General features: G+C 33.9%; 1 protein-coding gene across 1 annotated transcript in view; it reads right to left on the bottom strand.

The window, feature by feature from the left end:
- Positions 1–3,043: 3,043 nt before the first annotated feature.
- Positions 3,044–19,555, bottom strand: part of LOC111033092 (receptor-type tyrosine-protein phosphatase kappa) — a 96,491-nt gene continuing 79,979 nt past the window's right edge. The window contains exons 6-17 of the mRNA XM_022313689.1: positions 13,097–13,231; positions 12,820–12,957; positions 9,767–9,924; positions 8,858–8,993; positions 8,343–8,492; positions 7,645–7,744; positions 7,403–7,479; positions 6,846–6,977; positions 6,631–6,759; positions 6,346–6,533; positions 5,583–5,718; positions 3,044–3,154 (exon numbers count right to left, since the gene is read on the bottom strand). Of these exons, the coding sequence (XP_022169381.1) occupies positions 3,074–3,154; positions 5,583–5,718; positions 6,346–6,533; positions 6,631–6,759; positions 6,846–6,977; positions 7,403–7,479; positions 7,645–7,744; positions 8,343–8,492; positions 8,858–8,993; positions 9,767–9,924; positions 12,820–12,957; positions 13,097–13,231 (1,560 nt within the window). The 3' untranslated portion in view covers positions 3,044–3,073. The remainder of the gene's footprint in view (positions 3,155–5,582; positions 5,719–6,345; positions 6,534–6,630; positions 6,760–6,845; positions 6,978–7,402; positions 7,480–7,644; positions 7,745–8,342; positions 8,493–8,857; positions 8,994–9,766; positions 9,925–12,819; positions 12,958–13,096; positions 13,232–19,555) is intronic.

Consider the following 19,555-nt stretch of genomic DNA (forward strand, 5'->3'; position numbering starts at 1 on the left):
TTTTTGAAATTTGACTATACATTTATTTACGGATTGACGCAAAAAGTCTATTATACCGTATTGTATCTTTTAGAAAATACTTTTTAGATTTTGTCGAATTTTAAAATATACTTGCGATAAACTGTATTATATATTATTTGGCGGCGATATGACGACGAACATTACAGTAGTGCATTGCATGTTTATAATTTTTATTAAGATCATTTTTTTAATTGGTAGAAAAAATCAAAATATTACATTTTTTTTTGTGTGAATGATGAATGCGAGTTTTAGAGAAATCATTTACTTAATGTAAGTATTGTTTTGTTTATTATAATGAGTTAGTTATTATTAAAACTGTAAATTGTTGTTATTGAGCAGTGAAATTAAAAACGTGTGTAGGTGATCATTTTCTAGGGGGGGGGACATTTTAACTGACTAGTCACCTGGGGTCCCACAAATGTTAAATCAGGCACCAGTGATGACGACCCACAGAACCGTGTTTTCCGAAAAATAATGCGATTGGCTGAAGCTTGCGTGGTTATAGTAAGCACTAAGCAGTGCTCCACAAAGTGGTCATATAGCAGGAATGTCAAACACGCAGCCATTTTTGGTCAATATTAATGTAAAATCAATTGTAAAAATAATTAATAAAAAAATATCACAATTTTCATTTCGTGGCAACTATGACAGAGTATAAGTCATATAAATGTCAAACATCGCAAACATCAAAAAGAAATTATAGCTCAGGCTAGGATAGGTACCTATCTCATACAAAATTAATACATTTTTTTGTATTTTAAATAATAAATAATAATGCATTTAACTGTACCTGTTGTGTTTGTAATTTATACAATCAAAGATTTGAATACAATATTTATGTTTCGATATATTTTTATGTGGTAAGCTATTCAATATATTTGGCAATTTTAATAGTTTAAATTTAACATGCCTGCCATAAAGTATATTCAGTTGTCGAAGTGGTGGTGGTAGTGACATTCCTCCGCTTTTTATAATTCACATTTTCCATCCTTTCACTTATTTTGTACGATTGTTTAAGTGATATATGAGATCTATATAAATTATAAAAGGCATTCCTCCACTTATTTTGAGCCACTTCAACCACTGAGTACATTCCACATATCAGACAGAAGAATCCAATCCTACCCATAGCTCTTAAGTACGTACGTTAAATCGTTAAATTTGAACCATTTAAGGTGACTTTACACTTTATATGGTGTCGTCCGTAACTTAACACGCCTCGTGTTAAAATTCCAGTGTTTTAATTTACTAAAGTTATATTTGATATTATATATTCCGTTACTAAGTATTACTTTAAAGTTGAAGAATATTTGACGTGCAGTGGTCAAGTAGTTATTGGTTATCAATAAATTATGACTATCGATAAAATGTTTAAAATATTGAAGGTCACGGTGCGGCTAACCTTTCGGGTTTTAAATATGCCAACCAAGATAATATTATAATGAGATAAAATAAACAAAATCACCAGATCATGGACGATAGGGTGCAGGAAGTATCTTAATGTTCCAAACAATATTATAGATTTCAAAATGATTTGTGTAGCGTTAAGTCACCCTAAATCGTATTCTGATTGGTCGTTTGTATTCTTGGTTACCTTCTCGAATTGCCGGGAAATTTATAGTCAGGCCGAGCTTAACTTTTGAACCTGACCTGACAGGACAGATGACGTAGCTCGCTAGTGTGTGTGTGTGTGTGAGAGAGAGAGAGAGAGAGAGAGAGAGAGAGGGAAAGAGAGAGAGAGTGAGTAAGTGAAGCCGGATTCACAGCTACGTCATGTATCGTGTCGTACAAGGGTGCGGTAACTATATGGTTATAATATGAAACCAAAAAATGAATGTCCAATCACAATGCGATTCGATCAACACGACGCAACACGCGACGTAGCTGTGAATCCGGCTTGAGTACGTAAGTGTGTGTGAGTGCGAGAGGCGGTGACATAGACAATACAGTCGGTGGCGGTTACCTAACACACGCGAACCGCGGATCACGACGGACAGCAGCCGGCGTAACCGTTGATGGCCGCTGCGGACCGGCGCAACGGCGGCCTGCCGAGTTCGGCGCCCAACACGACCACAGCGGACAGGTCGTCATCGCAGCTTTCGTACACCGAAGACGACGACGCGCTGTCGGCGGTGGGTGAGCCGGCTACAAAGGACGTCTCACTGGCGCCGTCGTCGCAGCTGTACACTGGTGACTGTCGCCGGCGGCAGAACATCTCGTGTCGCTTGCGCCTACTACTGCCGCCGGCCGCATCATCGTCGACCGGCGACGGCGTGGCCGTGTTCGTCGCGGTGGACGACGGCGACAGTGACGGTGGTGGGTCACGCTTCCGCTCGATGAGCACGTCGCCGACTACCTCGCCCGTCTGCGAGTGCACTTGCAACACGTTGGCAGGCCTGGAACGGACGACCGGCGTCGGCACTTGTGCTCGGACCTCGGCCGCCTTTTCCGTCGCCGCGGCCGCAATCAGCCGGTGGTTGATGTCCACGATATCGTCGTCTTCGTCGTCGTCGTCGTCGTCGCCGCCGCCGCAGACGTCTACTGTGTCGGCGAATGCGACAGTCTTCTTGCCGGCCGAAGCGATTGAACAGCTACGGTGATCGCCGCGCTGCAACAACGACGGCACCGCAGCCGCGGACGCCACAGGTTCCGGTTCCGGAAGCAGCACACCGGCCGCCGTCAGACCAGAAACAACGGCCGCGTGATGTTCGGGCGTCGCGTCCACGCTAGTCTGTTGAATGGAGCTGTGCAGCAATCGCGTGCTGTGCGTCTTCAGGTCCAGCCTCAGGTAGTACGGGTTGTAGTAGTGCAGAGGCGCCGTGTCTGGCAGCGGGTGCGCTTCCGGCCGGTCGACTGCGAACTGCTTGACCACCACGTACCGACCCGGGTACGGTATGGGCGAAGGAGCCGCGCCGTGCCCGTCGCCGGACCCGGACGCGCCCCAACCTTCGCCCCGGGACGCCGCCGCGTCGTCGCCCGGCTGATCGGGCGTCAGTGGTTGCGCCGCGCCCCTACCGAACTGACAGTACCACTGAGCTTCTACCTCGTAATCTCATTTCTTCTCCTTTTGGTCCTTGTTCAGGTAGTGCAGCACGTAGTGCAACACCAGGTCGTAACAGTACTTGTACTCAGTCTGAAACCCACAACATCAAAGGATTAAATCATTTATTTATTTGGAACTATACCCATTATAAGAAGGGTAGCACACTAGCACTGCAGCATATTGGTGACACTATTGGCAAATGTATACTACGATGAGCGAATGTGGGAATGCAAATTAAAAAAACAGATGAGAAATAAAATTTCAAATTACAGCCTTCAGGCATATATGTGCGAACCATTGGTTTTTCTCGTGCAACCTCTTCTAACCCTGTTTTCTGATGTTGGAAAGGGCAAAAGTATAATTTTGATTCCTCCAATAATACCTACAGCAGGAGGTTATTTCACATCATGCCCAGTCCCCTCTAAATGCTATCTATAAGGGTATAGCATTTAATATTTGTGCAATTAATTTCACCAACTGAAAAACAGTCCATATTGATCATAATATGATGTCTAATATTCACTTTTCGTTCACACAACTTATACAATAAAATTGTATACGCTATTATTTCCATGTGTAGCTGTAACGGATGACGGATCGTACAAATAACTAGGCCACGAAAAGAAATCTGTTACTATTATTATTATTCAACGAATATATACGAGTATATATAAATATACATTATCATCGCAATTCTGCCAATAAAATTAACACCAAAATATGCAGGAGATGCTATAAACTTTTTATTTACGGGACCTATAGTTTATAACTAATCCAGATAAACTATATAAAATATCGTGAAGTTAAACCAGTATATACGTCTCAATAAATTAGTTTTCATTTAATAGAACATAAAGAGATACGTCTTAACATCTTATAGCCTAATCATCTTATAACCTAACCTAACTTGTTAGAATTATTTAAAGAACACATTTCGGAAAATATATTTTGTACACAAAATTTCAAGGTAATAATATTGTTGCAGTAAAGTTATTGATTGTGCATATGAATGTACTTGAACAAATTGTTTTTAGACAAAAGCATTTTACTTTGGACTAAAATATTTTATGCTGGAAAATATTAGACGAAATTGACTATTGTCAATACTATGCCGTACATATGTAAGTGCAATAACATGTAACTGACTATGCAGTATGACAATTTTCATTAATTCTTGAAATTGGAATAATACGTTTAAATATTAAAAAAGCAACGAAGAGAATATCCTACCAAGATAAACAAATAACGAATTTCATTGTAAAAAGTTTCGACGAATTATAGAAAAACCAAAACGACAGCAATCGTATATGGTCCCCTCGGGGGCTTGTTATTCGTCCGAAACGGACGGTCTTACTCTGACTGACGGCAATAACTGGTAGTGAAAGTCGTAAAAATCTAGAACATTTTTACTGATTCCGAAATATAGTAGGCATACATGCACAATACTTTTAAACAGAAATACAAAATTACTCGTAATATAGGTACTATAAATAACCGTTTATACAGATGAGACAGAATTTAAATTAACTTTTGTGACTATACGTTTAAAATTCAGTCACATTTTATTTTTAGTTTCCAAACGAAACGATGAATGTATTGGTTTTACATTGATGTGAGTCTTATATTTATTTTTGTGGTTGTCATCTTCGGAGCAGTAAAAATGCTAAGGTTTTCAACTTTTTCGGGTGGTTTCTGTTGGGAAATTGGAGCTAGCTTGTACTTCGGGTTTCCAATGTAAACATTCCTAGTTCTTACTTGATTTTACATTTTCAAAATATGTTTGCACTTTTTAAGCAATTTGAAATATTTGACTTATTTTTAGTTTTTTTTTCGATTTATGTTTGAAAACATTGTTGTTTTTGAGAAAAAAACTTTAAAATTTAACACTGCATAAGGGTTTTAACATGAATTCCAATACTCATTAGAAATTCAAAATTTATAAACATAAGTTCTAATTTTGTCGAAATCGGATATTTAAATTTAAGCAAAAAATAACTAAAATAGTTATTTCATTGTAATTCTAAAAATATTATTTGTACTAAAGGAACTTGAAGATTTTCGTTCTATTTAAATTCTAATTTACTAGATCATATATAATACAATTTTCAAAATATTTTGTCTAATTATCAGATGAAAAAAAATTTTAATTTTAATTTATCTAAGTTATATTCGGTACCCTGGTTATTTATATTAGTTATTACTCATTCAAGTTAATACACGGATTTGTTTTCAGCTAAAATCGGTTAAACCTATATACTGTATTACTAATAGAAAAAATTAAAACAAATTACTTTCAGCAATATAAATATTTAACAAATTGTCCTTTGATAATTAATATAAATTGAATATATAGACTGCCTTCACTCAGAATCGTTTTTTTTGTACATAATATGCAATTATATAATGTATTAAATTTAACACCCACTGAACATTATATTATTGTGATAATATAATGTTCGTTGGCGCATTTGAACATGGGCAGAGGGTGGGGAGGGTGTGTCCTCAGCTGCGTTCTCACCATATTCTCTATGAGTTGCGGTCGGTGACGTCTGACGGTCTTTACGGCTTGGAAGACGTCTACTTCACCGTGTTGGATCACTTGTTCGATACACGCGTTCGCAGAGCAGTAAACACCACACCTGCCTCTGCCATCGCTGAAACGATTTATGCAAATTACAATTTAAAATAATTTATTCGTTATTTAAATTATATAGATAATAGGCATTACATTCTGATACGGCGGTGTAGAGTACGAGCAGGACATATGCAGCTGCACGTACCACATTTTTTGGCGTTCACCCATTAAAAAGCCCATTGACGTAACGAAAAGTAAAAGTATGGTAAGGTTTATTATATGTAAAGTAAAGGATACTAATTAGTCGAAAGAATGAAAATAATCAAACTTATGTCAGTTATCTGCACTATATGGTGATACACACAGACTTTTTTAATTGTAATACTTAAATAATTATAAAATATTGTAAAATTTTATCATATTTTATTCAACATAATAAAGAACGTCTAAATCTATACATATTTTTTTTAACATTAATATATTTTGTATTTTACCTATAAGACAAAGGAAAAAACAAGATTTAGGGTTTTAAACTTTGCCTATAAGTATTTTATTTTACATATAAATACATATAATGGGTGGTATTTTTACGAAATTTGAGCCCTAGAACTAACCACGAGACGCAGTCAAAGAGTCGATGGAGATAATTTTTGTTATATCTGGTTTTTTTTATCATTATAAACACGTCACATTATAATATACTCACTGCGATACGACCACAACGGGCCCGTAATCAATCCTCTGTCTCCACCTCTCGACCATGTTCATGAGTTCGACCAGTGAGTTGGTAGAAGTAGGCACCCTGTGGCCCAGTGGCCAGCAAGTGAGCTGAAACAGTTGGACGGTCCTAGGAGGTGCTTTTACACCGGCCATGAGTTCGGTGAGTGATACGATCTGCAAACGCATCGATGATATAATTATTACAACACACTGGCGCAATCGTTTTAGTTAATAAGAATAATATTAGTGCGTAACGACGACGGCAGCACACCTTTTTGTTGATCCTAAACAGCCATGTCTTTATGTTCGCGTAGTGATTGTGAGATATATGATCGATGGTGAACACCGGACCGTATTTCTTGGAATGTCTACCTTCCGGCCAAAACGGAGGGTATTGTTGCTGTAATAACGCGAAACATTATAATACTGGTAGGTAAAATATATTATAACATTTTAAATTGTGTAATATGAAAACCGACGACTTACAGAATCTCTGGGCGGCAAGCAGAGGACGACAACGGCCGAACACTCATAATCGTACACGAGCGACCAAAAGTCGCCGGGCGTGTGTTTGAGGGGCCATTCAGTGACGATGTACTCTCTGGGCTTGGTGTAACCCTGTGTCATGAAAAAATAACTAATAAGTGACAGTAATATTTTATAGTGCAGAACTACAGTATAAGAAAAATAGTTTGCGCTGCATAATATATAATACTGTAGTGGTCCCCAAATATCATTGAGTCACTGGCCTCTAGCTAAAACATAAATTAAGCCGGAGGCCACATTTCACGTATACTATAATAATGTGAGTTTCCCGCTTTATGCGCATGTAAGCCTTTTTCACTCACGTTGTCGGCATAAAAAACTTGTACTGTTCAGACGTCCGGTCAAGCACAACCACTGAGACCCTCTAACATCGACCAGAAGATCACATATTGGGAACCACTGATATATAATATCCGATCAATGATCGTAGCACATAATATAGGTGGGTATACAGATTGTACATCAATGGATATTATAGAAGTGTTAAAGGTACTTACGTCTACGAAAACTGCGTTTATGTAGTCGGTAAACGTGTTGCCTTGGAACGAAGTCAAATACGGTCGGAAGTTGTCAGCTAAAGGGAAAAAACCGAAGTGAACAACAAAACGCGAAAGTAACTACAAACTATGATGGGTACAATTTGTATTTTCTGATATTATACCTACGAGAAACTTTGATGGGGTGAGACACATTTATATAGAAGTGTGATTTATTTTTATATTATTATAATAATACTAACGCGGAACGATCAACACGTCTCTGTTCTTTTCCCGATTGTCGCCTCGATGACCGCCTGCGCAATCGCCGATAGTAAAGCGTGGAGTCATCTTGCAGATTTGCTGAAAATATACAACGATTATAATATCATGCATTATACATATTTTTTTTATTTGAAACTTAGTTAAGTTGGTTTTGAAAAATGTGTGTGCGAGTTTGAGGAATGCCAGTATATTGAGGTATTCATTGGACGAAAGGTACGAACCTATAATAGTGAGTCTCTGATGAGATCATAAGGGATGTTAAATTTTATACTATTAGATACATTATATTTTACCGGAATTCCTATAGTAATGAATCCATTGTATCATTGATTGCGATAACAAACAGCGCGGCTGATAAAGTTGAACTTCAGAGCATACCGTTTTGTCGGTCGAACAAGAGTAAGATAAAATACAATAATATTTCATTTAAAAACTTTTATCGAATAAGAATCAGCAGATGTCTAATGTTTAATACAATTTAACATTTTACGACTCACAAATAATGTATCGAGGCAATGCTCGGCATCGTACACCTTATATTGAAGCTTGCAAGGTATAGCTAATACCATAATATCAAATATAACTGTGTTGGATTTATCTATTTCGGTCTATATTTTGACATCATGACATCATATTGTAGTAATACAATCGGGAAAAAATAACACTTAATATGTACCTGGTACTCTCTTTGGTATTCGTTGAGCTTGGTCTCGATGTCCTTCATTGACTTTTGTTTTAGTTTTTGCGAAAGTTCTTTGACAGGAAACCATGAAAACCCACAAAGCACGAACTCCTCCAACGTGTCGTATATGAATTTGTATTGGTTCTGGTTTTCAAGAAAGCACAATTTAAGTCATTATTTTTCTAGATTAGTATATTATAATATGTATATACAAAAGCTATACACGTCGTTTCACGGGCGCTCTATTGTAAAATCACCAAGTGAGTAAGTGACAAACCTCGTGCCCCTTCAAAGACACATTATTTTTGGATGATAATACAATGTATATAGTATATTATATTACACAAAGTAATGAAACTAAGTTTTTAAATAAATGTCACTTAATTTGTATAGTGCTTTAAGCTTTTATTTGAACGAACGCCCGCCAACAAAATGCGATAAGTCGACATGCAATTGTTGTTGCTTGTAGAAATTATAAAAATATATGTATACGTATGTACTACGATTACCAGTGTCTCAACCATTCCTTTTCTGGACTGTCTGAGTGTTTTCAAATAACCAAACACGTCATAACAATCTTCCTCTTCGGCGAGTTCCAGGTTAGCATCGATCGATAGATAGACGCCAGAACGACCACCGCCGTCACTGTGAAAAAAAACAAGTCCCCAGTACAATTATCAGTAAAAAATATTATGTAGAACATCATAAACGTCATAAGTACGCCTTTTACATTAAGGTATAGGTGACAATAATGGTATAAAGACCTTATTAAAAACTTTTTTATCGCTTCGCAATATATATTTTCTCCAAGCCCTGTACTCATAAAGAAGGTAGTTTTTGAATATTTCTCGAAATAGGTACCTATACTTTTGAACTTTACCTAATAATAAATCACGAAAATCGTACACATACGTTATATACGTGAATTTCCAAGACCAATATGAATTATATGATACAAGAACATTTACTTTGATACGTTCACATCATCTGAATTCTATCATATATTTGTGAGTTTATAAGTTTAGGCATTTTTTAAATGGGTAAAAATGAATCGTTAGTAGATAACATTGAGTTTATGGATTTTCAACTTTGGTTTGATTGTTGGTTTTCAAAATATATAGTTTTATAATTGCCTGATATCTAATAAGTAGCTATCTTTACAATCTGAGAATTGAAAATTTGCAAATAATCATGAAATATTTTGTTTACGTCACCAAAAATTTTAATACCTGGTCATAACGACCGTATTATAACAACGTATCATCGTGATATTCAAAAAAAAAAAAGTAGAAAAGTGAATTGTAGTGTACCCCCTTAAACTGCCCCTCTCATACTTTATCACATATTATGCCATTTTACAGTGTGGTATACCATGCACACATTCAATCGTACCGGCTTCTCTAAATTAATATACTCACTTGCAGTGGACTACGATGGGATTGTCGTGTTGCAACCGGGAACCAACGACGGCTCTCATTCTTCGCCTGAACTCCAATATCGCGTTCGAGAACGGACAGGTGTGGCATGGCCATTCTGTGTAATGGAACTGAAGTAGAGTCCGGGTTTCTTCTTCTTTCTGAAGATATGAAACCATACATTTATTATTATTATAAAACGTGCATATTGTGTTATAGGCAAAATCTTTTGTTATTATTCAACCGGGACGTACTATAAATAAAAACAAAAATAATACAACCAATCGAATAATTATCTAATATATAATATAGTTATATTTTATTTTATATATTGTTTTATTTTATAGTTATAGTTAGCTTAATAACCCGACTTCGCTAGGAAATAAATGAACATATAGAGCGAAACCGTATCTATCTCGGTTTTACTTTAGGTGAGTTCAATGGAAAATCGTTATTTTTTTTATACAGATTTTCATATTCTTTATTTTAAAATAAACTGAAACAATTTTAGTTAATGCAATATTGGCAAATCATCTAGCTGTATTACTCGACGTAGCCTCTGTAAAGTTTTAGAATTTTTTTAATTTTAATTTACTTGACAGATACTGGTTTATTTCTATATTATTGCTCAATATTTCGTGGAGTTTGGTCCATAAGACTATGAATATAACATGCTCTGTAATGTGATCTTTGAGTTGAAAAACACCCTGTTCAAATCCGTTTGATAGTTTCCGAAATTATCCCGGACATAAAAAGACACTTTGCTTTATTATGATACCTATAAAGATTACAGTATATTATTATTATTATTAATTACCTATGATTAAACGGTCATTAAACTGAAGAAATAATAGAAATAATAATTAATGAAAATAAAATGGTACGCTTTCGTTAACAATAGTTTATCAAACTAAACCCTGTGTTTGGTGAAAATCGTATCCACCGTGGCCCGTGTACACAATTTATTTTTTAAAGACTTTATAATATAATATCATCAGTTACATAATATATTCTCTAAAATGTACTTGGCTTTGATTTTTCTATAATTTTAACAAAATTTACTTTCTCGAATAAAACAATTAACAAAGTTTATAAAAAGTAAGTTCAAAAGGATAATTGTATTTATAAGAATAATTTAATCCAGATCAATCGACAATGTGCTGTAAACAATATTTTTTAATTAAAAATATTTGCAGTTTTTTCATTCATCTTTAAAATAAAACATCCTAGTTAGCTAATGGTGTTTACGAGTGTAAAAAAATATTAATAACTAGAGATTTTTCAAAGTTGAGTACACACCCAACTTGCTATTAATATGAAACTCGGAGAACAAAACATACCGCGGATAAATGGATTAATATTATATTCGTGCCATAACCATAGACATTATTAGAAAAGACGATAACATTATAATATGTAATAGGTGTTGTTGGTTAACCAGCTGTACGAGAACAGCAGGACTTAATATTATCTGGATAGAAAAGTAGCACGTATTTGCTTCCTTCGAGTCGTCGATGTGAACCAAAGTTGTAGTCAAACACTATAACTATTAGAATGTCGGCAATTCAATCACGAAATAACAGAAATAAACTCACCGAATAACCTACGTCCTACATATATGTATACAGTCGAAAAACGCCTCAACAACGACTAGCCGTACACAAAAACCCTATTCACAAGCTATAAAAACAACAATATCAATTAATAATGTTATGTCATTTATTTTTCCCGTAATTGACAGCTAGAGTGTAATGTTTAAACAGTGAACGCGTACTTCAACACAGGCCAATAACGACCAAAACAGCTGAGGCCTACTTGTTTTCTTAAACATGTATAATGTATATTAATATAACATATTAAAACAGTAAAATAACAATATACCTACACAGGGATATTAAAAAAATGTAAATCCACTGAATATGTATAAAGTAAGAAAATGAGGGATGGGAGTCTCATTTGTTAAACCGAAATTAGTATTGCTATACTGTAGAGTACTCCTTAAGCAGTACAAAAAATCTCAAGAATTTAAGAGAGTGCATTACTAAAATAAAAAAATGGGAGCGAGCGTGCTTGGTTAATCAACCTGTATATTAAATTCTGAGCGGAATGTATTGCACAACGATGAGTGTTTTAATTTTTTTTTGTGTTTAAAGACAATTTCTAGCATTAAAAATGTTCTGAGTTTTGAAGGAGGTTTTTGTGGTAGCAATTCGGATCTCTTTTGTACTTTTGTGGACCATTTTTAGTAGGTACTTTTTACTATAAATGGGAGGGGAGATACGAATATTTGTTAAAATTTCAATATTATTATAAACATAATTGTTAGGTAACCGTGGTGACGCTAGAATAGTTTTTCATCGTACCTCTACAAATACAATGATAAACGATTTACCAACACATCTATTACGACACTGACCTACTCAACGACGCCGTACATTTGACATCTACATTCTACAACTACTATACTGTACAGTAGTCAGTAGAGCAGTTATACCAAAGTTCTAGGCGGGCTTATATTTATTTGACTTTCTTATCATTTCATCCCGTCGAGTCAAAATTATATGGTAGATAACATAAATTACTGAAACACGTCACGTACGCGTATTAGTCGAGTTTTACGAAACGTTTATTTTCCAAACGCTCGCGTTATTTATTATTATTAAAAATAAGATACTTTAAACTAACGACAGCAACGCGACACCGTCATGTACTATACGCATAATTTCTGGCTTATTCATACGGCGGCTTTCGTATTTTATAATAACGCACGCGGCAGCAGGAGACGTGCGTAGGTAGGTAACCTATATTTATAGTAGTACGTATATAGGACGCACCAAATGACGACGCAACTGTGTCGGTGGGTAATAATGATATATATATATACATAATGTTAACTCGGCTGAAATAACATAATATATTATAATATTATATAATGTCAACGTGCATTCATACTCAAACGAGTCGGACCGGAAATTAAATTAAAATTGAGCACGTGTATATTATAATATAGGTGTAGGTTATATACGGTTATCGGGTCATTCCCACATTACACTCACCGTTCCTTGTTTTTTGACGACTTGTATGGTCCTGATGTGAAAATTGGCTAATTCTTCTTCGTGCAACACTGATATATTGAGATCGCCGTAGTTTTCACTGTTCACCTTGGCCGACGGCCAGTACTGTATGCACATAACCTAGGGCGAGGAATAAACGAGTGAGACTTCCGCCGAGTAAATAAACGGAAACCGCTGTCGGACGGACGGGCGGGTGGACCATACACACACACACACACACACACACACACACACACACACACACACACACGTTTCGAACCTTGATAAAGTCGAAAGTCTTGGTCAACATAACGATGCAACACGCGTTTTCTTGCCATATCATGCGCCAAAAATCGTTGACTGTGTTCTCGGTGGGTCCCTGCGTGACAATGTAGGCGTTCGGTTTCAACAGGCTCTGAAATCGATACAATAAAAGACAAATAAATAAATTGAATGTGCTACACAACTTAACAATTACGCAGTGCGCTGTTAATTATAATTGGGAAATCTCTAGTTCATATACCAGATAGTTGATACCTAAAAGAACTATACAGTGGTATATTTTCAACTTTTTTTCTGGTTGGTCATTGCAGCCCAAATTTTTTGGTGCAACTTTTTTCAATGCAATATATGTCATTATGATTTACGACCAATATTATATATTCCCTTTTACCACGATATTGATGTTATAGAGGTATACATATATTTTTATATTAAAAATATAGCATTTTTTTTCTAATATTTTTATTGGTATAGGTACTACATCACGAACTGGCTCATTCCAATTAATTAACATTGGTAATAGGTAGGTTATATCATACAGTTTATGCATAGAGAAGTCGCGGCAGCGTTATTGTATAGGTACAGAGTGCTTAAAAAGTTTTGCGAGCAGTCATTAGCTCTCTATATATGTATATCTGTGCATTAGACTAATATAATTAGAACTGATAAACGATTATATTATATAGTGTTTGAAAAGAACGTCGTTCATGAACACACATTCACACATTCACGTTAATATTTAGTGAAAGTGAACGTAAACGACGTTTATATTTTAATGAATTTGAACGATTTTTAAGACTCTCAATTTATTTAGCATTTAATAAATATATGTTTAAAAAAAATTGATTAATTATATTATCCTATAATAATTCCTATTATAAAAAAATTCAAAAATATTAGATGAACGACCCAGAGAAAAACGTATACGACGTCAGTGAAAGCATTCATTTTTTCAATGAACGTGAACGAGTTCCTTTTTTAATGAATGAACCTGAACGTGAACGAATTCATTTTTTTAGTGAACGTTCCGAACACTGAATTTATGCGATATAAATAATAAGGTGATTAATTATGTTACCTAATAAATGAACGGCGGTGTTATCTGTTATTATTTATTATTATATTATGTAGGTATAATTGTATAATAATATGCAAACAGTCATTAAAAGTTTCCAATTTTTTTGAAAACTTTGTATACTTACAAGTATTATTACTAGAATACATAATATTGTAGTAGGTTGGTATATTGGTTTTTGTATTATATAGCACGCGGTCTAACAAAATGCGAAAACTGGTCATTAATCATATTTATTGACATCGGATTTTGTCGATTTATATACATTGCAAAATATACACATTTTGATTTAAAACTCAAAATTTCCAACATTGACAACGATGTAGTTCACAACCTATGTACAATAATCAGAATTTTTCCGTTTCGATTTTATAGGTTAATATAGCGAGATGAAGTTATGATGAAAAAGTACTAACAAATGTGGATGATAGGTATATAAATAAAAATGATAACTAGATTTACTTTTAATTCATAAACAAAAATGAGATGTCATTCTCATAATTGATGTTGTTAACTTATATTTGTCATCACTTTTTTAAAAATTCATAAGATTATTATTTACACAACAGCTAAAGAAATTTAACATCCAACTTTTTAATCATTGCAATCCGCAATTAAATTCTGTCACTATTAAGTTATATTCGTAATAAAATAAAGGTATAGTATAGACTACATCAGTGGCGTTCTCAGGAAATTTCAATGGGGGGGGCTCTGAAAATTTACTAGAATACGAAAGTGGGGGGCTCTGCCCCCCACACCCGAAAACTATCACTTTACAAAATTTAAAATTTACTTTACGTAGTGAAACATAATATTAATACCCAATATTGAATACACAACATATTTCTCCATGTTTATCCATTTTTTTGGTGTTGGCTGGGGCCCCCTTTCAACGATTAATTATGTCATATGGACAACTTTATAAGCTAAAGCTTTCTGTAGCTTTTTCAATTACTTTGTTATTTCAATACTTTGTTTATGAAAATTATAATTTGTTTATTGAACATTGGTTTTCCTATAGATGTTTAAGGAATAACTTTAGTTATTTATAGATGAAAATATGAAATATAGAACAGTTGAAGATTAATTTCTAAGCAATTTTTTTCTTCAAAATGTGTGTTATTGCATGCTTAATGAAAATGTAATCAAACTTTCTTTGGAAGTTATGGTCGAAAAACTTCAAAATTTTATCTATAGTTATAATTTTATGATATTTTACCATCAAAACTAAAAACAATATTATGGTCAATAGTTATCAGATACCGAAAAGACTCGTGACATTAATGAAATTAAGTAGTAGCTTATTCGAGGTTCCGCGCTATCGTTATAATTATGTACTTGAAATTATAATATAATATTATGATTTAGGTATTATGCAGATTGCAGAAAAATAAATAATACACATTTCATAATCGCAAGAGATAACGGAAATTAGTATCTCAAGATGGTAGGTACAAATATTGAAGTATAATAAATTTGTAGGTATTAGGTATGACATTATAATAATATATACTATATAGATACCTGTTGGCTGTTAGTCAATAGTCATTTTTTTTCCATATTTTGTTAGTCACAAAACTGTACATAGATTATATTTACTTACTAGCTACTAAAAAAAAATTGGTATATAATTTTATAACGTATTTTTTATGAGATGACAGAATTTTTAATGTTTTTGATCAATTTTTTCATTTTAATGAGGGGCTATATCGTGCTTACAAATAGTTGGCTTAACTATGGCTTTCATAAGTTTTAGCATACTGATGCCGTGGTTTTATTTCAGGTTTTGGTTCCTCTACTGCTACACACAAATTTGTATTTGCAGTAATTTGCATAGACCATAGAAATAATTTTTTAATTTTCTTAAAATGTCGGGGGGCTACACCCCTCCAGGCATTGGCAGGTAACACCACAGGGCTGATCATTGATGAACACATATAAATATATAATAATATACTATATGGTCCTATAAACTATAAGCTACAATATCTGTGATGAAAGATAAACAGAGTCGGCGTCAAGCATGGGCAAGATCTATAAAGAAGGCTTCTTGGAGCAAGGAAGAAAGGCGCACATTATTACTCAATTATTTGTATCTCTATTATTATCTTAATTCGTGCTGTGGGCCATATGTGGGCTACGATTAAATATGGTAGATTAATATAGTATATATTTTTAATCGTTGTGTGGGCTAAATGCCTAAACATAATACAATCTTTAATCGTAGGAACAACTGAGCCCGTCGTANACAAGCAGCAGATACAGCCAGATTTAGAGAATGGGCTGCACAGTGAACATATATAGCCTTAGGGAACTTTTCAGACACAATTTTTTGTGTTCCTTTGACGTGTCCTGTCTATCTCGATGTTTAATATATTAATTTAATCACTTAATAATAAAAAATATTGTATTGTGATACCCATATGAAATATAAAAAATACGGCCAATGGGGGGGGTTCAAACCCCATGAACCCCCCCCGTGAGTACGCCACTGGACTACATAGACTATTGACACATAGTCATATCGGTAATTGATTTTTCTTTTAAATTGCTATTCACTCCATGGTCCTGCAGGTATAGTTCTGTTAAGAATTGCATTGTTTTAAATACATATACAAATCTAAACATTTGTTTTAAAATTTAATTAATTTCCTAGCAATATAATAAGTTAAACATGACTAGTTAGAAATAAGAGATGGATTCTGATTGACAATTCATATCGTTGACTTGATTGGGTGATTACGCGAGTTGGTGGTAGATCTACTACACTCACCATGAGTCACGGCTCACGGAAAGGATTAATAAGACATGAATGAAAAAATGGAACATTTAAGTTTATCTTAGATAGAAGTTATAACTTCCGAATTCGGGTGAATCTACAGATCCATTAATCAACTTCTGGAAGGAAGTTTATATTTATTTTATACTTCAAGTCTATCTGCCGACGAGCATAAGTTAAGCCTATTCAATACAGGGAGTTAGGTGCGTGATAAATATTTAAATTTTGGAGGCAACGAAACTCAACAATTTATGTTCTACTCGTCCAACCGGACTTTAGTCACACACACAGCACAAGGATCCCAACAACCGTTGAACCGTACAATTATTCCGACAAAGATAATAATATTGTATAAAATCTATAAATAACTTCTAAATAAATGTTAAACTAGTGCCCAAATAGTACCCCCTAAATTACCCCTAATATTTATAATATATGATCTATACATAAAAACGTAAAAAATGTATCTCAATTGCGGAAAACAACATTAAAATTATTTTTCTCTATAAAGATATTATTTTGAATGGTATTATAAAATCGATGGATGAATAGGTTTCTATTTTTATTCTAATATACTTCTACTATATTAAAATGGAATTTAGAATTAAATGGCTGCAGGTTTGCTGTGCCTCTGAAAATGATTGATCTGTACATTTGACGCTACGTAATGTGTAAATAAAAATTAAAAACAAAGCTCCAAGCAAATTTAAATTATTTTACATATATGTTTTAACACGATTGAATTGACATACATATAATATACATGAAATAAAAAAGTATTCAAAACTTAGTAGGTACATATTTGATTTTAAGTACAGACACTTCGAGAAAGTATTTAAAATACTGTGACCAAGTACTTTGTTTGTTAAAAGTATTTAAAATACGTATTCGGGTACTTGAAAAGTATTTAAATACTTTTACTCGAGATTCGAATGCCTTACAATGCTGAATAGATAACACGATGTAATTTAATAAACATAGCATCGGAGGTAGTTTGCAACACCACAGAAACGGTTGTATGTACAGTTGTAATTATACACAATACGATTCGATTATTATCTTGTACTACAGTTCATCGTCACCGTCGAAAATGGACAATATTATATATTATAAATTATAATTCACAGGCATTGTAACGGGGACGGATCGAGGCGTATGATATAGATTTAGGTTTATTATGATATTATCACTGCCATAGATGATGTATATATTAGTATTGTAGTGTTATACTGCCGCAGTGGATGTGTACCGAACAAGGTTAAAACAAAGTTGGGGACACACTTTAACATAATCACATTGGCCGGGCTCGAGTATTGTTCCAAAGTGTTCCTATATTATATAGTTTTCGGGATGTGTCCTTATATAAATAATATATATGTATTATGCATATATATATACTGACTAAAAGTATATACAGGGTGACTCACCAAGCATGCTCACCACCCCCTTTTTCCGGTTTAATAATTAACTAATTCAAATTCTGAATTTTGGAATTATTAAATATGTACAAGTTATTGAGATTTTTGTACTACTTAAAGAGTGTCTTGTGGCGATACAAACTTCTGTTTTACAAATGAGAAGCTCCCTTTTTTACTTTAAATTAGTTAATGGATATTTTTTATTTTCAAACAAAATAGTAAAGAACAAGTATATTGAGTCTCAGTTATTAAAATATTTGTACTAAGGATAATAGTATTTAAAAATGGTTTCACAAAAATACAAAATAAATGTAATATATAGTGTATTTATCATACTTGGACTATTTTTACAAATTATATAAATGCTGGTAGATTAATATAAATTACTAAAATGTTCAAATCACTTTATCTTCCAAACACATTATCATGCAGGATCTATTATCCTTAGTAGTTAGTACACAGCTCAGTTAAATAACACAGAAATTCCTCATTTGAATTTCGACCTTGATATACGTCAAAATAACGCCCGATAAAGTATCCGTCAAATAATTTACACAAGAAAAGCTGTATTCTCTTTTTCGAAAAATAAAAGTTCGTATTTTCTTAGAATAATCCTCTAGTGGGTATCGTAGTACGACGAAAAATATCAATAATTTGAAAATATAGTATGATCTCTTGAAAATTCTAAACATCAGATTTTGAACATTTGCGCATTGTTGGAGAAAAAAATGGGGTGATTCACCCTGTTAACATAAATAAATATATCTATATATATATAATAAACTCAACTTAATATATATATATAAAGTATAATATAAAATGAACAGCGAGTATCACAATACACTGGAAAATGCACTGGCAATAACAGCAACATCGGTGTCGGACCACCATAATATGTTCAACCATTGACGAACGACCGGCGGAGACGACCGCGAGACGGTTACCTATGTGTGTATACTATACATCGCGGTGTTTGCATAATAAGGACAGGTTTCCGAGCGATATAATACTACTATCGCGCGTGTGTACCTATATAATATTACTTCTCTGTTTATTCGAGTGGTAATGAATCAAAGTGCTGTTGACACGTACGGATTTTCAATATATATATATATTTAGAATATACACAATCGAAATTCGTTCCAATATAACTAAGGTATGTAATATATTATATATATATATATT

The sequence above is a fragment of the Myzus persicae genome, unplaced genomic scaffold, assembly GCF_001856785.1.
Source record: "Myzus persicae strain clone G006 unplaced genomic scaffold, MPER_G0061.0, whole genome shotgun sequence".
NCBI lineage: Eukaryota > Metazoa > Arthropoda > Insecta > Hemiptera > Aphididae > Myzus > Myzus persicae.